This window comes from Manihot esculenta, chromosome 16 (assembly GCF_001659605.2).
Source record: "Manihot esculenta cultivar AM560-2 chromosome 16, M.esculenta_v8, whole genome shotgun sequence".
Lineage (NCBI taxonomy): Eukaryota > Viridiplantae > Streptophyta > Magnoliopsida > Malpighiales > Euphorbiaceae > Manihot > Manihot esculenta.
Window position 1 is genome coordinate 529283 of NC_035176.2, and position 25353 is coordinate 554635.

A 25353-nucleotide genomic window follows, 5' to 3' on the forward strand; every position below is an offset into this window, starting at 1 on the left:
ATTTAAAAAATGAGTACATATACTTCTCTCTCTATCTCAATTCAAGCAAAAGCCTTTCTGCCTTTATTTTTTTTCTGAAGCAGCTTCTAGGACATGCAAAGAATTTAGTATGATAAGAACTTGCAGCATCACTATAGCCTCATCAGTTAGAGAAAAAGAAACTCCAGCACAAAAAGGCTTTAGAGTTACACTTAAAACACGGCCCAAGTGTTTGCTCGGCCGATCCAAATTATCAATAGTTACATTTTATCAATATTGCTTCAAGTCTAAGGCTTTAGAGTTAGTGGCAAGTCAACCAGCCGGATCAAGCTCGTGCAACCACGTTTGTCCATCATCGATCAAATCCTACCGAACTTCAACCATAACCGACCAGTCTTATGGGATCGTGTGGACCACCTTCTTGTCTTCTATATATATTCTAGATCCCCCTTTGTCCATTTCTATCACAATCCACACAATCCATGGCCTCACTACGACATTCTGTATTCCTTGCTTCTCTAGTTTCAATCTTTGTTTTTACCTCACAAGCTAATGCGGATGATTACGAGGCTCAACCTTTATCAAGTTATCTTCCTAGCAATACTCAAAGTGTCTTAAACACCATAGACTCATGCTGGCGCACGGACTCCAACTGGGCAAGCAATCGCCAAGCCTTGGCTGACTGCGCAGTCGGTTTTGGCCAAGCTGCATTGGGAGGGAAATATGGGGATATCTACGTAGTTACCACCCCAGATGATGATCCTATAAATCCTAAACCAGGCACACTCCGATATGGAGCAATCCAAACAGAACCTCTTTGGATAATCTTTGACGAGGATATGGTTATTGCACTAGAAAATGAGCTTATAATGAACAGTTTCAAGACAATAGATGGGAGAGGGGCTAAAGTGGAGATTGCCAATGGACCATGCTTAACCATTGAAGGCGTTAGCCATGTTATTATACATGGGATTAGCATCCACGACTGTAAGCCAGGAAAGCAAGGCTTAGTTAGGAGCACTCCGATGCATGTTGGTGAACGTCAAGGCTCTGATGGAGATGCTATAGCTGTTTTTGCATCTTCTAATATTTGGATTGATCATTGCTTTCTAGCTAGCTGCACTGATGGGCTAATTGATGTCATTCATGCTTCAACTTCTGTCACCATCTCTAACAACTATTTTTCTCAGCATGATAAGGTAGGGAGAAGGATTGTCCCTTGTATATGCATGATTTCTGAAGGCTTTGGCCTCTGACCAATTTGGCTACTAATTAACAGGTGATGCTTCTGGGACACAATGATGAATATACTGCTGATAAAGTTATGAAAGTCACGGTGGTCTTCAACCATTTTGGCACTGGACTTGTCCAAAGATTGCCAAGGTAAGTAAGTTTGGGCTATAATTTCCAATAAATTAAACTTAATGTCAAATTTTTTGTTGCTCATGTGTAGTAAATATATGCAGAGTCAGGTTTGGCTATGCACATGTTGCCAATAATAGGTATGACCAATGGGAAATGTATGCAATCGGAGGCAGTGCTGATCCTACCATTTTTAGCGAAGCCAACTACTTCATAGCTCCCGATGATGCCTATGCCAAAGAGGTACGTGCCAAGAAAAAAAAAATTCTTTTCTTTTCCTAGCCTACAGAAGCACCCACTGGACAGAGAAATTATATCTTCAAAACGTTAAATTTTGATTAACTTCAAAACGTCCACTTTCATATCTATCCACTTTTATTTGCCTTTACTTTTTTTTATTTTTTTATTTTATATATATTTAATAAAGTAAATTTATTGACGAGTGAACTGCAGGTGACCAAGAGAGAGGTAACCGGGGGATGGAAGAATTGGAAATGGAGATCTTCCAGAGATGTGTTTATGAATGGCGCCTACTTTATTCAATCTGGATATGGAAGTTGTGCACCACCTTATGCTGGAGACCAATCATTTACGGTTGCTCCAGGATCTTTGGTTCCTGCCTTAACATCTGATGCTGGCCCTTTAAGTTGCATTACTGGAAAAGTTTGCTAATAAGATTAATTAAACAGCTATGTGTGATGAGCAATATTAGGTTCCTCACAGTAAGAAGCTCCCCTAATATCTTTGTTTTGATGGAATCAACGAGTATGAATTGAAAGCTTTCCTATCGGCTTGAACAATCAATCAAATTTCTGCAGGTTTTATTTTTTATCTTAATTTTGTCTTTTTTTTCCAAACAAGATTTTTATAATTAAATACTTTCAAACGAGCTTTGTAATTTATACTAATATACTAATAAGTTTATTCCTGCTGCATAAGTTCCTTTAATTTACTATATAATTAATTCCTAACAAATATATAATGCAAATTATTATATAATATGGTTAATAACTTTGAAAGTATTTTAAGATATCAGAGAAGGCTTTGGATTAGGATGTCAAACTAGCTGAAAATTGACATTATAGTCAGATATAAGCTCGTGCAACCACGTTGCTTCTAGCACCAAAATCCTACGAAATTAACAATTCAACCAGGATACAATTATCCGATCGTGTGCCCACAGTTCCTATTATACTTTTTAGAAGGGGATTCAACTTGATTTCTCTCATAATTTAGCTAAATCAGGTTAAGTTCATGAGTTGAAATGATCCGTATTAGAAATATAAAATCATTTTTATGGCCTTTGTCTATAAGTTTTGGCTTTTGAATTCAATTTCTAGACAATATGTGTAAATTTGTTTGTTTTGTCGTCAAAAATCAGAGATGGGGATTGGTAAAATGCTATCATGTTTTTCCTTCAATTCTCTGTGCTTGAGAGTTGTAATATATTTTATTTTCTTTGAATATCAGTGTGATAATCTCTAACCCTGCACGCTGCCTTAGGTCGGTAAAAGCACCTATATATATATATATATATATATATATATATATATATATATATATATATATCTTTCTTATGTGGTCAGAAATATCTGTATAATAATAACAACTGTTGGACCTTGTACTCGCCTGAGCCGAGTCAGAGCCTACGAAAACAGATTAGGCCTAAAGTTCAAAACGCCCCTAAATAGGCCTATCCAGCAGTTTAGGTCTGGGCCCTGGCATGCATGGCAGGCCGGGTCGCCCGCGAGCCCAAGCCCTGTAAGAAGGAAGCCGGCCCGATGATGGGATGTGGTGAGGAACAAGCATGCCCAGTCCCTTCGCAGCCCTACTCGCATGCGTACTGGGAAAAATTAAATAGCCGCCTGACATAGGCGCGATACTGTACTTACGGGACTGTCCGACAGAGACGGGTCTACCCGACAGAGACGGGTCTACCCGACAGAGACGGGTGTCACTATAGTCAAGAGGCCATTAGACGCACTAGCAAGCAAGAAGAAAAGAATAAAAGAAAAAAGAGTTTATTCGGAAGAAAAAATTTACGCAACCATTATAAATCCTATTTTCTAAATATTAGAATATCAAATAATAAACTGTTTTAGAATTAATAATATCATAATAGATTATCTGAAACAAGCGTAAGGTGGAAACTACCAAAACTGAAAAGCTACCATTCCAATGGCATCAATTAATCTTTGGCTCTCTCTCTTTTTTTTTTTTTCCAAAACTTTGGCTCTTTAATCAAGCATGGTGTGGAGGTAAACGCATAAAGAAAAAGCATAATTATCTAGCAAAGGAGAATAAAGCAATTCAAAAAATGGGATAAGGGGGAAAAAAAAGAAAAGAAAAGGAAAAGTATAGTATTTGCTACTTTGCTTTAGTTGATGGGTTTCGTCAGAAGAGCCTGTTCTCATTGCTTTGAACCCCACTTGTAACTGGTGCTTTTGCTTTCACTTTTTTCCAATACCATAAGCCAGCACCGACTCCCAAGGCCCAGGCAGCCGAAACTCCAGTAACTGTCCCTGCCCCAATTACACAACATCAAAATTAAGCTTAAAAGCTTTCATTTAAACGATGATTATTCAAAATATGCAATTTGCCAGAAACAAATGCGAGTATATATTGAACCTGCAATGACTCCTGCCCTGCTGTGCTGCCTAGAAGTGCCATGATCTGCAAGAAAGTGAAACAAGTATGGTTACAGACTACATTGGCTTTAAACAATCCATTTCCGAAAGCCTTATACTCAACATACCTTTACAATAAGTGGTGACATTTCTGTCGTTACATAGACACAAGAAATTCTGTGACTGTGTGTCAAATCCACAAGTTCCGCCACCTTTCATCATGTCTTGACACTCAAGGCAATGGGTAGTCACTGGAATGTCAAAATCGATCCTAATCCCATACTCAGGGACTTTATCATAAGGAGAATTTCCACCATTTTTCCAGTAAATGCTTGTGTAACTAGCACAATACTCGAGCATAAGCCTCAAAGACTCGGTTGCTTTCGGGAAGTAAGAGCAGCAAGAACTGCCACCGAATGCAGTAGCACACCCTGGCAGATTCCTGCAAAGATAACTTGCACTATCACATGTGGAGTCGCACTTGTCAGGAAACCGCTCACAGAACATAGGCTTGGGCTCAACGATTACGTTCTCTTCACTACAGTTGAAGAAGAGATAGTCATTTTGAGAGGAGAGTGTGAAGTGTGTGCTTGTATCGAGGCTAAAAGGCCTGGTTGCCCTGAACTGACTGCCATCTTGACAATTCCACATGAATGGATCGACAACTATGATATGGGGATCAGAGTAGCTGATGCTGTGTACTTGGTATCTCCCAGAAGGAGTTCGAAGCTCAAGGTTACCTGAATCAGAGCAAACAAGTACGTGTCTGTAATAAGGACTGCCACAGCCATCATCAATACCAAAAGGGTAGTTTATTAGAATGGTGCCACAGGAAGCTCTGCAATGGCTGGCTTGAGCTGTTATACTGCTAAATAATAGAAGACTAAGCATAACATGTATAAAACATAGGAAGTGATAAAAACAAGAACATGGGAAAGGCTTGTTTTCTGATATGCATTTGAAGAAGATTAAGAGATCACCCATTAGAGATTTTATGGAACTTAATTTCTTGATGGACAATTATATTCCTCCTTACTGTGTGAAGGAGATGGAATAAAGAAAGTAGAGGGATGATGAGGCAGAGGGAGAATTCTCTTTGTGGTTTCTCTATCTCTTTTCCCTTTTAACTTTGTCACCTTTTGTTGGTACACTTTGATTTCATGTTGCTTTTGCTTCATCTCTTTAGGGGGTTAAACGAGATTATATTGAGCAAGGCATTGAATACAATGATTACTTCCATGTGAGTTCCATAAAAGCATAAGGATTATTCAAAGCCTATTGGAATTGGAGGACAGACAAATGTGGGCCACTGATTGATGCAGATTATTGAGCCTAAGTTTTAAAGGTTGATATCCTCTAAGGCCCAACGATGACATGATTCTTTTGTTTTCTGGGTTTATTGGGCCTTGTGGAGGAATTGAGTTCCAAGAGAATTCAAATCTAGAAATGTCATAGAAGCCAAGCCAGATGGGTCAAAGAAATCGGCTTTTTGCTTATCAAATGGTGATTCACAGCTAGGGCTGCGGCAACTGCGAGGAAAATTGGACGCAAGTTGATAAGGCAGTCGCTGTTTTCTCATCTCAACTTGTGAACTCTCAAGTCTTAATCTATTAATGCAAGTTTGAAAAAGGATCTTATGTGGTTATTAGACCAATCTATGCCCATAACATCTACTTTCAATCAATCAAAGTTCATTAAATACAGGAAAAAGGCTTTCTCTTCCTGGTCAAAGGAGGAGTTTTAATACTTTATTTATACAAGAGAAAGATATTATTATTAGCTGATATGCACAGCTTCTGCTAACTTGTATTTGAGATTGCTTTCTCATACTTCATCTCTCAATATGCTCTAAAAAGTCTAAAAGGCATTTCATTGGGTGTTTTTTATTGGCTTAATTGAAGGGGAAGATAGGATAGCCACACGCACGAGTTTTTTTTTATTATTATTAAAGTCGCATAGAAATTGGGCTTGTTTCTTCTGTGAATACTGTGAAGGCTCTTCATCCGAACTTTTAACTTTTTGCATGACCGACGCTAGAGATGTGCTATTGAATAAGAAAAAAAATATAAAATACATAAATATTATTTAATAAAATTTTATTAAATATAATATCCAACTTCTTTAATATAATTTTATAAATTATTTTTTATGTTACATTATCATCGAATTATTTAAAAAAATTATATTTATTTTCATAATAATATTTATTGAGTGATTCGATTAAAAGAATACGATCTTGTGATATTTTTCATGGGCAATTTATTAATGGATGAAAGGAAAAATAATGTCCGAACTAAGCAATAATTTTACGTATTTTATAGATAGGGAGAGTGAGACGTCATTTTCTATCTTTTCAAATCAAAAAGGAGAAATTGCATTTAATTGGATATAATTTCTGATCAGAATAAAGATAATAATGAAATAGAGATGGGAGGAAAATATTTATTTAAATAAATATTATTCAAAGTAATTTTTTAAATTATTTTTATTTGTTTACATATGTTAAATTTAATTTTAAAATATTATTTTTTAATATTTGTTAATTGATAAATATTTCGATTATTTTGTTAATTATTAAATGAGAACCAAAAACCTAACAGCAGGACTAACATTTAGGCACTTGATTAATGGCCAACCACTCAAATAAAGAAAGTCATACCAGTTTGCCTCCATTAGAATTCAACTTCACAAAACGTCAGCGGATCGTAAAAGAAGCAGCATGGATATTGGATGCAGAATCAAAATATATAGGCGGCCACAATAATTGAAATCTATTTATGTTGTATGCCTAATGCCACCAAAACACACACACTAAAACCAGGAACAAGTTTTCTGTTTACTCGACAATGAGTGATGGCCTCCTTTCTTTCCAGTTTAAATCAAGCATAAATTTATCAAAACCATTAATTTGTCTCATTTTCAGTTGAACAAATTAATTTTTTTTTATTCTTTAAATGACCAATTAAATTTAATCAAGCAATTTCTTTTTTTTTAGTTTGGATTATATCATCTTCCGTTTTGTGGGTCTTAAAAGGTTTTGAAATTGAGGGAAATTCCCTTTGAACTATGGAAACAATCCATGGAAACTCAATATAACAACGACATTATACTATTAAAAAAGGGATATTATTCGTAGATGACATGACAAAGTTATATTCAATTAATAGTTATTATTTTTTTAATAGAGCTAAGGGACAGGACTAGGAAAAAATTGATTAAAATTTTATTTGTAATTTTTTAGTATGGATTATCATTATAAAAACTTTTTTAAAAAAATGGTTATATAACCATGTGACATCCGTTGCAATCAATCCAAATAATTTTCTAAAATAAATCCTAATTCACTTCCTAACCAATATTCAATATGTTACAAAAGTGGTTTAAGATTATTTTAAAGAGTGAGATTTAGAATTTTAATTTTGAAGTCGATTAAAATTTATGTCATATAATTATATAATTACATGATATGTCCATCAGTAGCATAATAACGAATTAATAATTATTATTAATAATTTAATTTAATTGAGTAAGTATATATGAATAAATAAGAGAAATATCATATTCTACTATTTCGATATTCAATTTTCATTAAAAGAAACATTAAATTAATATAAAGTAAAATTGTAAATAATTAAAAAATATAAAGTTTCTTTTAATTATTTCATATTATATTGAGATGACTGTGTTAGTGAATTAATAATTTTTTAATAGTAAAATACAATCAGTAAATATTTAAAATTAAATGTTTAATAATTTTTTTAAGTGTAGTATAGGTAAAGAATTGAAAAGTGTATAATTTGTTTTTGGAAATCATACCAAATTAAATTTATAGGATGATCTTAAGAGCCGATTTATATTATATGAATCGAACCGGTCCTCGCCGGCCCTACAAACCAGGTCTTTAGCAGAAGGCGTGCGGCCACCGGGTTGGGTTTGGAATTTCAACGAGACGGAGCTGTCAAAACCTAACCTTTCTACAAGACGCAAGTAAGCCACGTGGGTGAGTCTCTATGGTCAACTCAAATCTTAGTCAAACTATGTCGTTTTATTCTGTGTTTATGTTAAATGTTCATATTTTTATTTCTCTCTCTGCTTTGAAAATCTGGATTGTTTAATGAAATCGGGTATTGAAATTTTGTGTTTTATATATGCAAAGTATTTTAGTTTTAATAATTGATTACTTATTTAAATAATTTCATCATAAGTATATTAATTTTAATATATTATTACAATACCCATAAAATTGAATCCCTTTATTTTTTAGCGTATATTAAAAAAACATAATTAATATAATGAAAAATATTAAATTTTTATGGTATTTATTAATATTAAATTATATATTAATAATAAGTGCATTTAAAGAAAAATAATAATAATTAAGCAGATAAAAGTCCAAAATGAAAGAAGAATTGGAAGATACCCACAAGGAAAATAATGATTCTTTTAATTCTTTTTTTTTTTTTTCTCTTCTGAAATATAAATGATAGCTGTAATGGAAGACCAGAAGAGCCCTTTCTAATTGGACAGTTGAAGAACACATGTAGTGTCGTTGATATTTGAAATAGAATAACAAACCTACACATTAATTACCGGCTGCATGCATCAGTTGACTGCCAATGAAAATATATAATTTTTATTTTTTTTTTAATAAAAATTTCAAATTAACCTGAATTTATTTAAAGGTTAATTAGATAATTATAAATGAAAAACAAATTTGATTTATTAAGAAAAAAAGGGAGAAAATTCTATGTGGATGGGTAGTAGCTTTCATTTGCGCGCATGCTTTTAGACCTTTTTTCACATGAATCCTTGGGCGCCGAATGATGTTTTGAACAGAAACCACATCATGTCCATGTTTTTCTAGATGAGACAATTCCATGCAAATTAGAATTTTTCCACTTTCTGATGTTTCTTATACCAATCCGTACGTGCTTGATTTAACAAGAAAATTGAAGCACGTTTGCGTATATACATTCATCTTTATCTACTTTTCCAATACTATTACATTTCAATTTCAACCTAGTCGTAAATCACAAGCAATAAATATACAAAACTAAGAGTTTTGAAGCAGTAGCTTTCGATTTTAGGAGCCAATTTGATAGGTTTTGGCATTCTGTTAAGTGCTGATTATGAGAAATTTAGCATTTGAAATGCTGAAACGCTTGAGACTTTGTTTCGAGGGTGAAACAAATTTATAATTTCAAATTTATTATATAAATTACTGCTTAGACTATATCAATAAAATACAATGGTATAACACATACATAATAAAAAGAAATAATTGGAATACATATGATTAATTTTCCCAAATTTATAAATTTTAATTACTTAAAAAATGTGTAATAGTTGAATGAATTCAATAACCGTGGTTGGTTAATCACAGTGGATGAAAAATTAATTACTGCTTTGTAAAGGAAAAAAAAAAAAAACAGAGAGAGAGATGGGAATGAAATTTCAAAAAATTGGCCGACATTTCTCGCAATCAAAGCGATATGCTTTTCTAAAGTTTGATAAAGTTGTAAGAAAACCCGTGGCTATCTTAATCAAGCTTTTCTATCTTTTGAGAAAAAAAAAAATTTTAGTCAAGCTAAATAAAGGAAGCTAAGGATTAATTTCTTTTTCTTTCATTAGTTTTTTTAATTTTTTAAAACCTCTCTTTATTTTTTTTTCCAACCTGATCAAAATTTCAAAATCATAACGTCTAGTGCAACAAAACAACGTCATTAGATGTTGAAAAAATGCTTTTGAAATTAAAAGAAGTGAATTTTTGGATTATTCCATTAAGTTTATAATGAAAAATAAGATTACCCAGATTTATACTCCAGTTCAGGGTAAATTATTAAATACTTTTGATACACACACTCCATCATTAATAAAAAGTAGACTCATATTTTATAATTTAAGTAAAATTTTCTCCCTTCTTTATTAGTATTTAAAATCATAATATTTGATATTATGAGATCCAGAAAATAAGAATTTACAGTATGTGTGTGTAAGTTTAGTCTGAGAGGAGGGTACTCCTCTCCTTTTATTCTTTTTCCTCTATCTGCTAGTGACGTCTAACGGCCTCGCAGCTACTGGGTCACATGTCTCTGTCATACAAATCCGTACGTACGAAAATATCAGACGTCTGCTCCATGCCAAATGGCCATTTAATTCTCCCTGGCACGCGTGTGGACGGAACTGCTAGGTGGCTGGACCTGTTGTCCTCTCTCCTGTTAAGTCTCATGGCCAAGCTTGGGGTGGGGAGACTGAGGCTCAAAGGAAGCCCGATCCGTTTAGCAAGACTGAGTCAAGGTCGAATGGGCTGGGCCGGCCCATATGAGAGGCTTCATGAACCTTGGTCTAGTGCTGCCATTGTAGGCTCGACCTCATATTGGGGTGGTAAAACTCAGCGGTTATCAATTACCCCTTTACCTCCTCATCAGTTATTACATGAGTGATGAGGGGGTAAATATCGAGAACCCATTATGACCGCGTGGCCCGAGGACTGTTCACATCAAAACGTCTCTTCTTCACTTTACTGTTTCAAAATTCAAATTTTCTTAGTCTTCACAGAACTCTCCTTCTCCTCTGCTCTCTGCACGTTCCGCCTGCTCTGTCTTTCTGCCCCCATCGTCTTCGAGGTACGCTTTTTACTCCACCATGGATGGCCCGAAGCTTCCTGATGTTATTAATCAAGAGTCTAGTATTACTCCCTCCACCTTGAAAAATTTCTTTTCTAGGGAGTATTTGGATACCCCTCTCTTCCATATCCAGGCTCCCTATCGTAATGAGAGGATTGTTCTTCCCGATCCTCCTTCTTTTGGTCTAATCGACCCTCAAAAAGACCGCAGTTTGGTCTTCTTTGTTAAACAGCATGAGTACGATTTAACTTTTTCCTTCTCCCCTTTTTTTATCGAGATTTTCTGGTATTTCGGCATAACCCCTCGGATGCTTGCTCCTAATTCCATTATGTTCATGTGCTCTTTTGAATCTGTCAGTCTTAGCTGGGGGTTCACGCCCACAGCGCGCTTGTTTGTCACCTTTTTTTGGCTGGTTAGGGCGAGTCAGGGATTTTACTATTTTGCCCCCCGAGGAGGGCTATCCATTTTTTCGGATCACAAGAATTCAATCAAAGGCTGGGTAGAGGGGTTCGTAGTGGTAGAGTTGAAAAAGGACTCCGGGTTGTCCTAAGAGGTGGACCTCCCTTGGGAGTATGTCCCTCAAGGCTGCAATGATCTGCCCCAGCTAAGCCTTTCTGAACAGGTCGGCTACCTTCGACTGACTTCTGTTGAGCAGAAGCATGATGTCGAAAAATACATGTTTGTGTCCAGTCTTCAAGACTTTAGGGATGCAGGTATTTTACTCCATTTAATTGCTTTGTTTTTCTCTTCTTGATTTTCCTCGAATGCCTTCTTAACTTGTTTTGATTTTGGGTCTCTGCAGCCTCTTAAGTTCCCATGGACAAGATCAAGCCTCTCAAGAATTTTACTTTATCTCGGGAGAGCATGAAAGCCGCCCTTGATGCTTTCCGAGCTGGGCGATCAATGGCCGACGCTACTCAGGAGGTGGCCCATATCATCTCCTCCAGGTCGATGGACAGAACCGTTCTTCTTGCCCTGGCTTCCTCTCGCGCCCCTAGGCTAAGCTCTAAAGACCCATACTAGAGGGCTTCCAAGCCTTCCGGTCACAGCAAGCCCAGGGCTCCCTTCGTCTTTCTATGGCTTCTAAATCTAGGCAGTCCTCAACTCCGACCTCTCCAGAGCTCACCGTTATCGAGGAACAATCTGAGGTCGTGCCGCCTGCAAGGGCTGAGGCCATTCCTGCTTCCACGGATGTCCCAAAAGAGAGTACCGAGACCATTCCAACTGAAGGTGAGGTGTCTGAGGGTGGAGGAGAAGTTGCCTTGGAGGGCGAGGTTGCCCCTGCCGTTGAAACTGAGGCAGCGCCCACTGGTGGGGATACTTCCAAGGGCGGGGCCAAGTCCATGCTAGTCCTTGCTGCTTCTCGTCCCAAGAGGGCCACTACAACGATGTTGTTGCCCTAAAGGGGGTTACTGGCAAGCGAGCTCCTCCTTCGGAGGCTATAACTGCAGCTTCGACCTCAAAGAAGGCCTGCGGGTCCCAACAGCTTGCCCTTGTACTCCCACCTCTAGAGAAGGGGAAAGCGCCAGTGGGGCTTCTGTCCTCTACTCCAGATAATGAGGTATTGAATGCTGAGGAGATCACCCCCCAGTCCCCCGCGAGCACTGTCATCGAGCTGCTGAGGGAGAGGATGTTTCGCGGAGTTACTGAGGCCTCAGACCCGCGCCTGCTTGCCCTCACCGGCCTCCTAGCCTGCTCTACTCGAGAGCAGGTAGCCTTTCACTCTCGAGCTCGGGAGCAGTTGGGAGATACAGTTAGGGAGATGCTCCTCATGGTGAGTTGTGTGTTTTTTCCTTCTCTTGTTTTATGTTATTACTCGTATTGTTTCTTCTTATTTCATGGGTTTTTCTTTTTGCCAGGTGATGGGTATTTTCATGGAAATTAATGACCGGGACCGTTCACTCTGGAATTCTGTTGACCGCCAGGTCCTGCTCCCGACCTCCGAGGTCTTTCTGTTGTAGGATTCTGCTGGGGTCTTTCTCCTTCTGGTTTTTTCACAAAGTTTCGGAGGTGCCCCCTTTTAATTAGCCTTTCAATCTTGCTGATTAGCTGGTAACAATTGTTGGTGTCATGGCCGTGCGTGCGATGGTACTGACAGTATTTGTTAGGATCTCTTTGGCTTGCTTCGGCCTTCATGGGCTTGGACCATTGGAAAAACTACTTGTTTTGGACTGCTATGAGCACTTTAGCTCGGGAGGCATTAAGAGGGGTCAGGGTCTCAGGAATTCGGGGTGGAAATGGTCTTTGGTCCCTCCGATCCCAGGGTTGTCTGTATGTCTCAGGCTTTTTGTTTTGCCTTTCTTCATGTCTTTCCGACCTCCTTTCTTTCAGGGCTTTTCCTCTGCCTGCTGCCTCCTTAGAGAATCTGCTCGTCATCAAGGCATCATATTGCCTTATGTATTTTTCTGCCCTCTTTATCAGTTCTACCAGCGAGGTAAGGGGCTTTCTGCTCAACGAGCCGAAGAACTCGGGGGAGGTGGTCCCTTTCTACATGGCTTCCACCGCCCTGCCTTTATCTAGTTCAGGGATTTGCAGGGCCTCCGTATTGAAACGGGCTACGTATTCCCTCAATGATTCATCTCTCCTCTACCTGACCGTCTCCAGGTAACTAGTTTTTCTGTCAGCTGGCACTCCAGTTATGAACCGGCTGATGAAAACATTGGCAAGGTCTCCGAAATTTCTGATCCTTCCAGCTTCCAAGCTATTGAACCATGCCCGTGCTGGCCCCATGAGCGTCGTTGGGAATGCCTTGCACATCAAGGCATCCGATAAGGTCTGCAACTCCATGTAAGTTTTATAGTTAAGGACGTGCTCTCTTGGATTTCCTGCTCCGTCGTATGCTGCCATAGGTGGCATCATGAATTTTTTGGGGATGGTCTCCTATTGTACCCATCTCAAGAAAGGCGAGGATGCGGGTAAGATGGTCTGACTGTGATCCTTCACCCCGAACTCGGCCAGAAGCTGTTCTCTCATCTTTCGCAGTTTTTGATCTACATCTTCTTCTTCTTTTCTGGGCCTCTTCTCCATGCGATACTCCTCTTTCTGTAATACCCGGCTAGACCCCGGCATCAGAATTTCTACATTCCGGCGGAATCTTCGTTGGAATTCGGGATTCACGGATGTCGGAGCTTTCTAGAAGGGTAAAATAAAGGTTTTCTAAAATGTTTTTATATGTTTTTATGGTTTTAATGAAGAAAGGAATTAAGTTTTGAAAGAAAAAGACCAAGGAGGAAAATCTAGGTTCGACCGCCGAACATTTGGCTCTTGCAGAAGCACCTTTGGCCCCCGAATGTGGTCTAGCCAGCCACCTATAAAAGGCCCCATGTCCGAAAATGAGCGAGTTTTCTCTCTCTATTTTCGGGCATAGGTGAGATTTCGCCCTCCCATGGTTGATTTTGAGTTTTCCTTCAATCTCATCAAGTTTTGATGAGTTTTTATCTTGTTTTTTAAGATTTTGAGCTAAAGATCAAGTTTTGGAGCTTGGAGGCCCCGGAGCTCGATTCCTCCACATCTCCAAGTTTGGGATCACATCTCCTCTCGATCTTCAAGAGGTAAGTGTAGATCCTTCTCTTCTTTTATGTTTTTAGTAAGTTTTAAGGGGTTTTAAGGGTATGTAATGCATGTTTAGAGTAAATCTAAAATGTTAGGGTTTATGTTAGTTTGGATGGTAAATGTATGTTTATGTGTTGATATGTTGATGTTTGTTGGGGTATAGGCTAGTTTTATGCCCCTATATGCTTGAATATGTGCTTATGCATGTTTTAGAATAGATGGATGCATGTTGTGAGGTTTTTGGTGGCTGGATAAGAGAGGCAGAATCGGGTTCTGTCATTCTGGAGAACCCAGGTTCGGCCGCCGAACCTGCCTGTGGAGGCAGTTTTGGCCGCCTAAGCTCGCCTTCGAAAGTTTGGACTTTCGGCTCTGGAGGGGAGTTTCGGCCGCCGAACCTGCCCCTGAAGGTTGTGACTTTCGGCTTTGGAAGGACCTTCGGCCGCCGAACCTGCCCCCGAAAGTGCCTGACTTTCGGATCTGTAGGGACCTTCGGCTGTCGAACCTGCCGCCGAAAGTCCCCTGCCCAGCCTTCCTTTGCCTGTTTTGCATGCATGTTTTATGATGTTTTAGGGGATTTTTGGGGAGTTGTTTAGAGTCATGCCCAGCCTTCCTTTGCCTGCTTGAGCACGGCTTGTATGCCAAGTTCTCCAAATGTGAATTCTGGTTGAGGAGCATCTCATTCTTGGGGCATGTTGTATCAGAAAATGGAATTGAAGTGGACCCCAAGAAGGTAGAAGCTGTAGCTAACTGGTCCAGACCCACTACAGTGACAGAGATTAAAAGCTTTTTGGGTTTGGCAGGTTACTACAGGAGGTTCATTCAGGACTTCTAAAAAATTGCCGCTCCTATGACCAGATTGACTAAGAAGAATCAGAAGTTTGTGTGGTCTGATCAGTGTGAAGAAAGCTTTGAAGAGCTGAAGAAAAGGTTGACGTCAGCACTGGTGTTAGCTCTGCCTACTAGTAATGAAGACTTCACGGTGTTTTGTGATGCATCCTGAGTGGGACTAGGTTGTGTGTTGATGCAAAATGAGAGGGTAATTGCTTATGCTTCTAGGCAGCTCAAGAAGCATGAGTTGAATTACCCCACACATGACTTAGAGATGGCAGTTGTAATCTTTGCGCTCAAGATGTGGAGGCATTACCTTTATGGAGTTAAATGTGAGATCTTTACAGATCATAAAAGCTTGCAGTACATCTTGAGTCAGAAAGAGTTGAACTGAGGCAGAGAAGATGGGTAGAACTGCTTAGTGACTATGATTGCAAGATTCAGTACCATCCGGGTAAGGCAAATGTTGTGGCAGATGCCCTAAGCCGGAAATCACTTGGCAGTCTATCCCATATTACAGCAAAGAGGAGATAGGTGGTGAGGGAATTCTATAAGCTTGTTGGTGAAGGGCTGCAGTTGGAGTTGTCTGGTACAGGTGCTTTGATAGCTCAGATGAGAGTGACACCCGTGTTTCTAGAGCAGGTGGCTCAGAAACAGCATGAGGATCCCGAGTTGATGAAGATAGCCAGAGCAGTTCAAGCAGGCAAGAATAATGAGTTCAGATTTGACAACAAGGGGATTCTCCGCTATGGAAACAGGTTATGTGTACCAGATGAGGTGAGTCTGAAGGGAGACATTATGAGGGAAGCTCATAATGCTAGATACAGTGTTCACCCTGGAGCCACCAAAATATACCAGGATCTGAAAAGAGTTTATTGGTGGCAAGCTATGAAGAGAGAAGTGGCACAGTTTGTGTCAGCCTGTGAGATATGTCAAAGGGTGAAGCTGGAACATCAGGAGCCAGCTGGTATGCTCAACCCACTATTGATTCCAGAGTGGAAATGGGAGAATATAGCTATGGATTTTGTGGTGGGGTTACTGGCAACGTCCAACAGACTATACTCCATATGGGTGGTTGTAGATAGACTGACCAAATCTGCTCACTTCATCCCTGTCAGGAGTGGCTACTCTATGGACAAATTGGAGCAGGTATATGTTGATGAAGTTGTCAGGTTGCATGGGGCTCCCGTTTCAATAGTGTCAGATAGGAGACCCCAGTTCACCTCCAGGTTTTGGCGGAGTCTGCAGAATGCTATGGGTACCAGGCTGGACTTTAGCACTGCTTTCCATCCACAGACTGACGGACTGTCAGAGAGGACCATCCAGACTATTGAAGACGTGTTGAGAATGTGTGTGCTAGATTTTGGTAGTTCTTGGAGGCAGCATCTACCCTTAGTGGAGTTTGCCTACAATAACAGCTATCATGCTAGCATAGGAATGGCTCCATATAAAGCTTTGTATGGAAGGAAGTGCAGGTCACCTGTCTGCTAGGAAGAAGTTGGAGAAAGGGCCTTAGCAGGACCTGAATTAGTAGAGATCACCAGCAGGGTAGTGCCCATTATCAGAGAAAGGATCAGAACTGCTGTGACTCGGCAGAAGAGTTATGCAGATGTCCGCAGGAAGCATGTTGAGTTGCAGGAGGGAGATATGGTGTTGCTCAAGGTGTCTCCTATGAAATGGGTGATTCGTTTTGGGAAGAAAGGTAAGCTAGCTCCACGGTACATCGGACCCTTTGAAATCCTGCAAAAGATTGAGAATGTATCGTACAAGCTGGACCTACCTGCTTCAATGGAGAGAATCCATCCGGTTTTCCATGTTTCCATATTACGGAAGTTCGTGTCAGATCCGGGCAAGGTTCTTAGTGAGCTAGATGTAGAGATCCTAGGCGATCTCACCTATGTTGAGCAGCCAGTGCAGATCATAGACACGCAGATTAGAAAACTGAGGAACAAGGAAATCCCGATGGTAAAAGTCCTTTGGAATCACTACGATATAGAAGAATGTACCTGGGAGACACGGGAATCTATGCTCCAGCAATACCCTTATCTCTTTTAAGGTTAGTGTTTTTGTGTTTTTGTGTGTTTATGTTTATGCTATGCATGTGTTTGTTTGTTGAACATTCAGGGACGAATGTTCTTAAGGAGGGAAGAATGTAATACCCGGCTAGACCCCGGCATCAGAATTCCTACATTCCGGCGAAATCTCCGTTGAAATCCGGGATTCACGGATGTCAGAGCTTTCTAGAAGGGTAAAATAAAGGTTTTCTAAAATGTTTTTATATGTTTTTATGGTTTTAATGAAGAAAGGAATTAAGTTTTGAAAGAAAAAGACCAAGGAGAAAAATCCAGATTCGGCCGCCGAACATTTGGCTCTTGCGGAAGCACCTTTGGCCCCCGAAGGTGGTCTGGTCAGCCACCTATAAAAGGCTCCATGTCCGAAAATGGGCGAGTTTTCTCTCTCTATTTTCGGGCATAGGTGAGATTTCGCCCTCCCATGGTTGATTTTGAGTTTTCCTTCAATCTCTTCAAGTTTTGATGAGTTTTTATCTTGTTTTTGAAGATTTTGAGCTAAAGATCAAGTTTTGGAGCTTGGAGACCCCGAAGCTCGATTCCTCCACATCTCCTCTCGATTTTCAAGAGGTAAGTGTAGATCCTTCTCTTCTTTTATGTTTTTAGTAAGTTTTAAGGGGTTTTAAGGGTATGTAATGCATATTTAGAGTAGATCTAAAATGTTAGGGTTTATGTTAGTTTAGATGGTAAATGTATGTTTATGTGTTGATATGTTGATGTTTGTTGGGGTATAGGCTAGTTTTATGCCCCTATATGCTTGAATATGTGCTTATGCATGTTTTAGAATAGATGGATGCATGTTGTGAGGTTTTTGGTGGCTGGATGAGAGAGGCAGAATCGGGTTCTGCCATTCTGGAGAATCCAGGTTCGGCCGCCGAACCTGCCTGTGGAGACAGTTTTGGCCGCCTAAGCTCGCCCCCGAAAGTTTGGACTTTCGGCTCAGGAGGGGAGTTTCGGCCGCCGAACCTGCCCCCGAAGGTTGTGACTTTCGGCTTTGGAAGGACCTTCGGCAGCCGAACCTGCCCCCGAAAGTGCTTGACTTTCGGATCTGTAGGGACTTTCGGCCGCCGAACCTACCGCCGAAAGTTCCCTGCTCAGCCTTCCTTTGCATGTTTTGCATGCATGTTTTATGATGTTTTAGGAGGGTTTTTGGGGAGTTGTTTAGAGTCATGCTAGAGTATGTTTGGTCCCTCATTTGAGTCCACCTGTGTAGGATCGGACCTGAGGAACCGAGGTGATCAGTAGTGAGATAGCTGCTTCAGAATCAGTTCAGAGTCAACCAGAGGTGAGTAGAACATGACTTCTTTTATTTTCAAAGCAATTAAATGTTTTAAGCATGTTCATGCATCATGATATGGAATAGGTTGCCTGCATTAGAATTCACGAATGTGACGCATTTCATGAAAGCATACGTTTATAAACTGTTTTTACTGTTCTGCTCACTGGGCTCTAGTAGCTCACCCCTTTCCCCTAACCCCCAGGTTTACAGGTTTAGGATAGACCGGGAAGTCAGCAAGGGTAAAGGCTTTGTATATGTAATAGAGTTGTAGTGGACATGTATTGTAATTTAATGTAATGTAATGTAATGGATTGATGATTAGTATTGTACTTGACCTTAAGGTCATTTGTTAATCTCTGTGTGCATGATCATTATATAAATGTTTTAATGATGAGTTATGTTGAATCAGGCTTGACATATGAGATGTTGACCCAACTGGAGCATTTGATGAGGGCTCCAGTAAGGGGTTTTATGTTTACAGATGATGATGTATGTACAGGTCAAGCTTTGTAAAATGAAAAGTTTAAAGTTTTTATGAAAATGTATGATCATGTATGGAATTTTATCAGATGTACAGGATGCATAGTAGGCTTGCTACGGGTCCCGGCGACCTTAAGTCGATCTGAATTCTAGCCCCGGTAGCGGTCCGGTTTCCGGGTCGTTACACTTTCCATTCTTCGTTCTCTGTTCTTCTGGTTGTTCTGGCAGAGTAACTTTCTGCCTCGTCATTTTCTATCAGCTCCCTTACTCTTCTTCCATGGACTCTAACCTCCGGCTCTTTCTCTTCATTAGCCCTTCTGCCTCTTTCTCCGGTTTCTATACTGTGTTGCTGGGGGGTTGGGTGATTGAAGGTAGGCTAGGGCTCATTGGTTTGGATTCCTTCTATCATAGGCAACACATTCGATGGGGGTGTTGAGGCCTCTCTGTTGCATCATTTGCCCCAACTAGTGGGCGGTATTTTGCAACTGGAGGGCCATGGTCTGAAGGTCTTGGTTATATATGGTGGCTCAGGGTACATTCCCTGCCGAGCTCGGCAAGAGATTAAAAGGCGTCGGTGGTTGATTATTGGGAGTTGTAGGGCTGGAGAAAGAGAATTGTTGCCCTCTTGGGCAGAGCTCAAGTCGTTGAGGGTATTGGTAGTGTTGTTTTCATTATGGTTGGCCATTGTAGATCTTAGTGGGTTTTGTAAGAGTGGAACTCCGGTGACGGAAAGATCTCCTTCGTTCCCTACAGACGGCGCCAATTGATGTTTTGAGATCCAGAGAATAGGGTTTACAGTATGTGTGTGTAAGCTTGGTCTGAGAGGAGGGTACTACTCTCCTTTTATTCCTTTTCCTCTGTCTGCTAGTGACGTCTAACGGTCTCGCAGCTACTGGGCCACCTATTTCTGTCATACAGATCCATATGTACGAAAGCGTCGGACGTCTGCTCCATGCCAAACGACCATTTAATTCCCCCTGGCATGTGTGTGGACGGGACTGCTAGGTGGCTGGACCTGTTATCCCCTCTCCTGTTAAGTCTCATGGCCGAGCTTGGGGTGGGGAGACTGAGGCTCAAAGGAAGCCCGATCCGTTTAGCAAGACTGAGTCAAGACCGAATGAGTTGGGCAGGCCCACCTGAGAAGTTTCGTGAATCTTGGACTAGTGCTGCCATTGTGGACTAGGTCTCATATTAGGGTGGTGAAAACCAGCGGTTATTAATATTAATTTAAAAATTTTTAAAAATTAAAGAATAAAATAATAATTTTGACTAAATTTAACCAAAAATAGAATTCCTACTCGATCGACTTGTGAGGCATATGTCGTCACCTATTAAAAGTTTTTCAACTTTTCTTTGGATGGGATTTTTGATTTCCTACCTCACGTGTTAGTTTACGTATTATAAATATGGTGGCTTTCAAAGTTGAAATTTGAATGCACCACACAATCATTCACATAAATTTCTGCTATATAAGAAGAGCTGTACAATCCCTTTCATAATTTTCTATGTTCAACCAACACACCAAATCAAGGTGAATTCAAACAAATTATTTATTACTCATTAATTAAAAAACCACCGAATTCACGAATTCCAACAGTCTAATTCATTTATTTTTTTAATTTATTTTAAAAAATAATAAACTTATAATTAATTTTTAAATAAAATTTATTACAATTATTATTATATTTTAGATGTATGTAGACTCGTAGAGAAGGTTCATATACCCAGCAGGAAAAAAAAAAAAAAACAGGGAAGGAAGACAGAGAAAAGAAATGCTGAAATGGTACAGAGAGAGAGAGAGAAAAGCTAAAAATGTCAAAGCAAGGGACTCGGTCCCACGGGTAAACAGTCAACATGGTTACCGGAGCGAGAGAGAGCAGATCTGAAACGGGATGTCTCGTGTCATAAAAATATATAATACGTGGGACCACCCATAGACTAGGCCACTGCCCCACCCGGTCTCCGGTCGCAAACGCCTTCCCCGGGCCGTCAAATTCGTTGACTTAGCCTTCTGCTCTCTCTTCCTTCCTTTATTTTTTTATTTCTTTTAAATTTCATTTTCTTTCTTTTTTTCTATTTCCTCACGTGGAACGCGGCGCTCCCTTCGGGGCGGTGGATTCGTTTCTTTCTTTTTCCTTTTTTTCTTTATGCATTTGATTTATGAATGAGTCAAACTCTTTCTTGACGAATTTTAGACGAAACCCAACCCCTTTCTTTTCCTTTTTATCTACTTTGTCTCAACAATTCAAGTTGCGGTTCAACTCTTTACTATTCGCCCCGTACCCGGATCCATGTTTTAAATTTACTAAATAAAAATAGCAACATATGAAAAATAAATTATATTTTAATTTTTAACATAATTAATAAATTAATTTTTATATTTCTAAAATTAAATTCTTAAATATTTATATTTAGTTCGTTTAAAATTATATTTTTTTATTTATTATATATTAGTTTAAAATTAATGGAGAGTCAAATTTTTAAAAATATAATTTTATTTCTGATATATATTTTATAAAAATTTAAGATTTTTTAAAGATTATTTTATATAATTTAAAAATAATTAAAATTATAAATTTTTTTCTAAAAGTTTTGAGATTACTAAATACTGAAAATATTTTAACAAATAGAAAATTGAAGGATAAGTGTAAAAAATTAATTGAATGTGATAATTTAAATAAAAAATAGTGGAGTTTTAAGTGTTTTTTTGAATAAAAAATTAAAAAAAATATTTAAATTTTAATAAATAAGAAAAAATGATAAAATCTTAAATTTTTTATTTTTTAATTTTAAAAGGGAGTAATAAAAATATTTACATATTTTTAAAGATAAGAAATGGATAAAAGAATTAAAGTTTAAATAAATTAATTATGGAGAGATTTAAGTATTTATTTTTAAAAATATAAAATTAAATATATTAATTATAAAAATTAAAAATTAAAGCATAATATATTATTTTAAAAAATAATATAGATATTTTTATATTAAATGAATTAATTATAAAAAAATTAATTTTAAAAATATATGAATTAATTTATTAATTATATTAAAATTTGAGATTAAAATGTATGTTATCCTAAAAGGAAAGAAGTCATTGAGTGGTAAACGGGTGATCCATTTGAATTCGAGTTAACCCGTTACTTGTGTAGAGTAAGTGGGACCAAGTGCCAGCTGGAGAGCTGACGCACCGTCTGACGCAACACATGAAAGAAAATCCCAACAATTTCTCAGAGAAAAGATCCAAATCTAATTTCTGGTCTACGTCCAAGCCTTTTTATAGCCGACCCAGTTGCACCGGTTAAAGACTTCACAGACTTCCCACACATAACACCATCTCTCTCTCTCTTTCTCTCTGCTCTTTTGGTCTCTGTTTTCTCTTCTCTTCTTGATTTATGGACAAAGGATGGGGTCTTGCCCTTGATTCTGATCCTCCGATTTCCTTATTTTCTAACCTCAGCAACAAGCCTTCTTCTGCTCCTGTACTCGATTCTTTATTCAAGATTAAGAGAAATCTTGACGTTGCTGATTCTGTTAAGATGTTCCCGTTCCCTGTCAATGTTTCCCGCCGGGATGATCAGGCTTCTTCGTCTTCCGCCGATGACAACCGTGTGGTTGTTGGTGAAGTCGACTTTTTTTCTGATAAACGAAACAGAGCTGTTGGCGATAATAATAATAATAATGATAATGATGATTCTAAAGCCACACGTGTCACTGTCAAGAAGGAGAATTCTTACGGTGAAGCCGCTCCAAGGTCAAGCCTCGATGTAAATGTAAGAACAGTAATTCATCAATCATGGTTTTAATTTGTATCTTCAAGAAAATTCGAATAATTTTGTTTGTTTTTTTTTTGAATTCTAAATATAGACTGGATTGCACCTTCTCACTGCCAACACTGGAAGTGATCAATCGACGGTGGATGATGGGGTATCGTCGGACGTCGTTGATGATAAGCGATCAAAAAGTGAGGTAAGAACTATATATACAGATAGAAACAACCCAGAAAATTATTATCACAATTTTTCCTTTCCTTTCCTTTTAAATTTTGATTTTTATTTGAAGATTACCCATTTAAGGATTGATTCAACTTGTTTCAGCTTGCACAATTGCAAGTAGAGCTCCAGAGGATGAATGTCGAAAATCAAAGGTTGAGAGACATGCTTAGTCAAGTAACCAACAATTACAATGCATTACAGATGCATATTGTAGCTCTGATGCAACAAAGCCGTGGAACTGAAGCCAACCAAGAACATGAGGTTTGTAATTAATTAAGCATCTAGTCTCTTTGCTCGCTCATGATTTCTTCTCTAAGATAGCTAATATAATTCTCTTATTACGTTCAGGTTGTTCAAGGCAAGCCCGAGGAGAAGAAACAGGAGGTGGTGCCAAGGCAATTTTTGGATCTTGGACGTTCAGCTGAGGCCGATGAAATGTCTCATTCATCGTCTGATGAGAGGACCCGTTCAGCCACTCCTCAAACCAATATGGAAACAGCATCCGTGAAAAATAATGGGAACCAGGAGAATTCAAGTTTTAGAGATGGCAAAAGAGTTGGCAGAGAAGACAGCCCTGATTCTGAATCACAAGGATGGAATCCTAGCAAGGTTCAAAAATTGAATTCTCCTCCTAGTAAGGGTATTGATCAATCAACTGAGGCTACCATGAGAAAAGCTCGTGTCTCAGTCAGAGCCCGATCAGAAGCTCCCATGGTGTGTGTCATTAAATATTAGCCTACTTCTGTTTGAAATTTTGTTATATTACAGTCGATGGCTGATTCAATATTTGGGTTTTATTGATTTATCAGATCACCGATGGATGTCAATGGAGAAAATATGGACAGAAGATGGCCAAAGGAAACCCATGTCCTAGAGCCTACTATAGATGCACCATGGCAGTGGGTTGCCCAGTTCGCAAACAAGTTTGTATCTGTTTCATACTTGAATTTTTATTTTTATTTTATTTTTTAAAATACCTTAAACTAATATGTGAGTTGTGGTAATGAATTACAGGTCCAACGTTGTGCGGACGACAAAACAATATTGATTACAACTTATGAAGGCAACCATAATCACCCTTTGCCTCCAGCTGCCATGGCAATGGCTTCCACAACAACAGCAGCTGCAAGTATGCTACTGTCAGGTTCAATGTCTAGTGCAGATGGGTTAATGAACCCAAATTTGCTAGCGAGAGCAATCCTTCCATGCTCATCAAGTATGGCAACGATTTCAGCTTCAGCTCCATTCCCAACTGTAACATTAGACCTCACCCATAACCCAAATACAACACAAGTACAAAGACCTCCCACTCATTTCCAAGTCCCTTTTCCAGGCCAACCCCAGAATTTTGCCCCCGCCACTGCTCCACAATTTCCACAGGTTTTTGGTCAAGCCCTTTATAACCAATCAAAATTCTCTGGCCTCCAATTGTCTCAAGAAACGGTGCCCTCGCAATTACCCCAACAATTGCACCCAGCACAGCAGCCCTCACTAGTTGACACAGTCAGTGCTGCGACGGCTGCCATCACTGCGGATCCTAACTTCACTGCAGCACTGGCGGCTGCAATCTCCTCTATTATCGGTGGTGCAAACGGCAACAACACCACCAGCACTAATGCCCACAACACAAGCAACAGAAACTAGAGGGGGGGTTCTCATTTTTCATCCTTTTTTTTTTTTACTGTTTCTCAGTGTCAGTTCTCTTAGTTCTTTTGTTTTTTTTGAGTGTCCATAATTTTTCGTTCTTGTTGGGGGGAAGACTGAGGAGGGATTAATTTAGAAGACAAAATTACATTTCTTTGTTATTATTTCATTATGAATAACTCTGCTTCTTATTGTTTAGAGAATTAATACAGGAAAAGATAAGAACATTTACATTTTCAGTTGAACTTTTCTTCCTTCCCATTTGTCTGAATATGAATCCCGTAACTGCGAAGAAAGCAGAAAACAATAAAAGAAAAAAAAAAGCAAAGAAAGAAGAAAATACAAGGAAGATGATGATCTTAAAACAGTCAAGGAATACGGCTAACACTGTTTGACACGTAAAAAAGGTCATATTCATAGCCAAGGCAAACACAAAAACTCTGAATTCTTCTTCTTTGTACAAAAAAATGGAGATGCAATGCATCATAGCTAAATAACAGAAACAGTAGTATTATTATTCTCTTTTTTTAAAAAAAAAAAAATTAAGAAAGAGGATGGAATATGTAGAATTATTAGAAGTTTTGGTGAGAGAGAGATGTGCATGGGTGCGAAAATTGGAAGGTAGTTTCGTGGGTTTTATTAAAAAAATTGAAAATTTGAGATTGGACGGAGTGGGATATAATGTTGACTTTAATGGATAGAAAAGAAAAGATAATAATAATAGAACGTGGAACTTTGTGGGTCGCACCGTACTTCATTCACCGTACAATTTAATTTTCTTTTCTTTTGAAATGTTTTATTAAAATTTTCAAAGTGTTAATATTTTGAAATTTGGCAATCTTATCTGAGTCTTCAGCATATGCTTTCATGTGAGTGGGATTTGCGAGATCCCTCATTGCCGACCTTTCTTCAGAT

At 38.7% G+C, this 25353-nt stretch overlaps 3 protein-coding genes across 4 annotated transcripts; 2 read left to right on the forward strand and 1 right to left on the reverse strand.

Annotated features, from left to right (window-relative positions):
• Positions 1–318: 318 nt before the first annotated feature.
• On the forward strand, positions 319–2171 carry LOC110603185 (probable pectate lyase 16). Its single transcript, XM_021740884.2, has 4 exons — positions 319–1178; positions 1259–1362; positions 1446–1584; positions 1795–2171. Exons 1-4 carry the CDS (start codon positions 462–464, stop codon positions 2011–2013), a joined length of 1179 nt encoding a protein of 392 aa, XP_021596576.1. The 5' UTR covers positions 319–461; the 3' UTR covers positions 2014–2171.
• A 1243-nt stretch (positions 2172–3414) lies between these two features.
• On the reverse strand, positions 3415–5135 carry LOC110603186. 2 transcript variants are annotated; one of them, XM_021740886.2, is made up of 3 exons: positions 4097–5135; positions 3970–4014; positions 3415–3857 (listed from the first exon to the last, which is right to left on the reverse strand). In XM_021740886.2, the coding sequence occupies exons 1-3, from the start codon at positions 4950–4952 to the stop codon at positions 3736–3738; spliced, it is 1023 nt and encodes a 340-aa protein (XP_021596578.1). In that variant the 5' UTR covers positions 4953–5135; the 3' UTR covers positions 3415–3735. The 2 variants fall into 2 exon arrangements, with proteins under 2 accessions (XP_021596578.1, XP_021596577.1); XM_021740885.2 differs by having other exon boundaries at positions 3415–3863; positions 4097–5130.
• Positions 5136–22095: 16960 nt separating this feature from the next.
• On the forward strand, positions 22096–24677 carry LOC110604092 (probable WRKY transcription factor 31). Its single transcript, XM_021742177.2, has 6 exons — positions 22096–22572; positions 22667–22768; positions 22897–23055; positions 23143–23508; positions 23604–23717; positions 23809–24677. Exons 1-6 carry the CDS (start codon positions 22195–22197, stop codon positions 24436–24438), a joined length of 1749 nt encoding a protein of 582 aa, XP_021597869.1. The 5' UTR covers positions 22096–22194; the 3' UTR covers positions 24439–24677.
• The last annotated feature ends 676 nt before the right edge of the window (positions 24678–25353 follow it).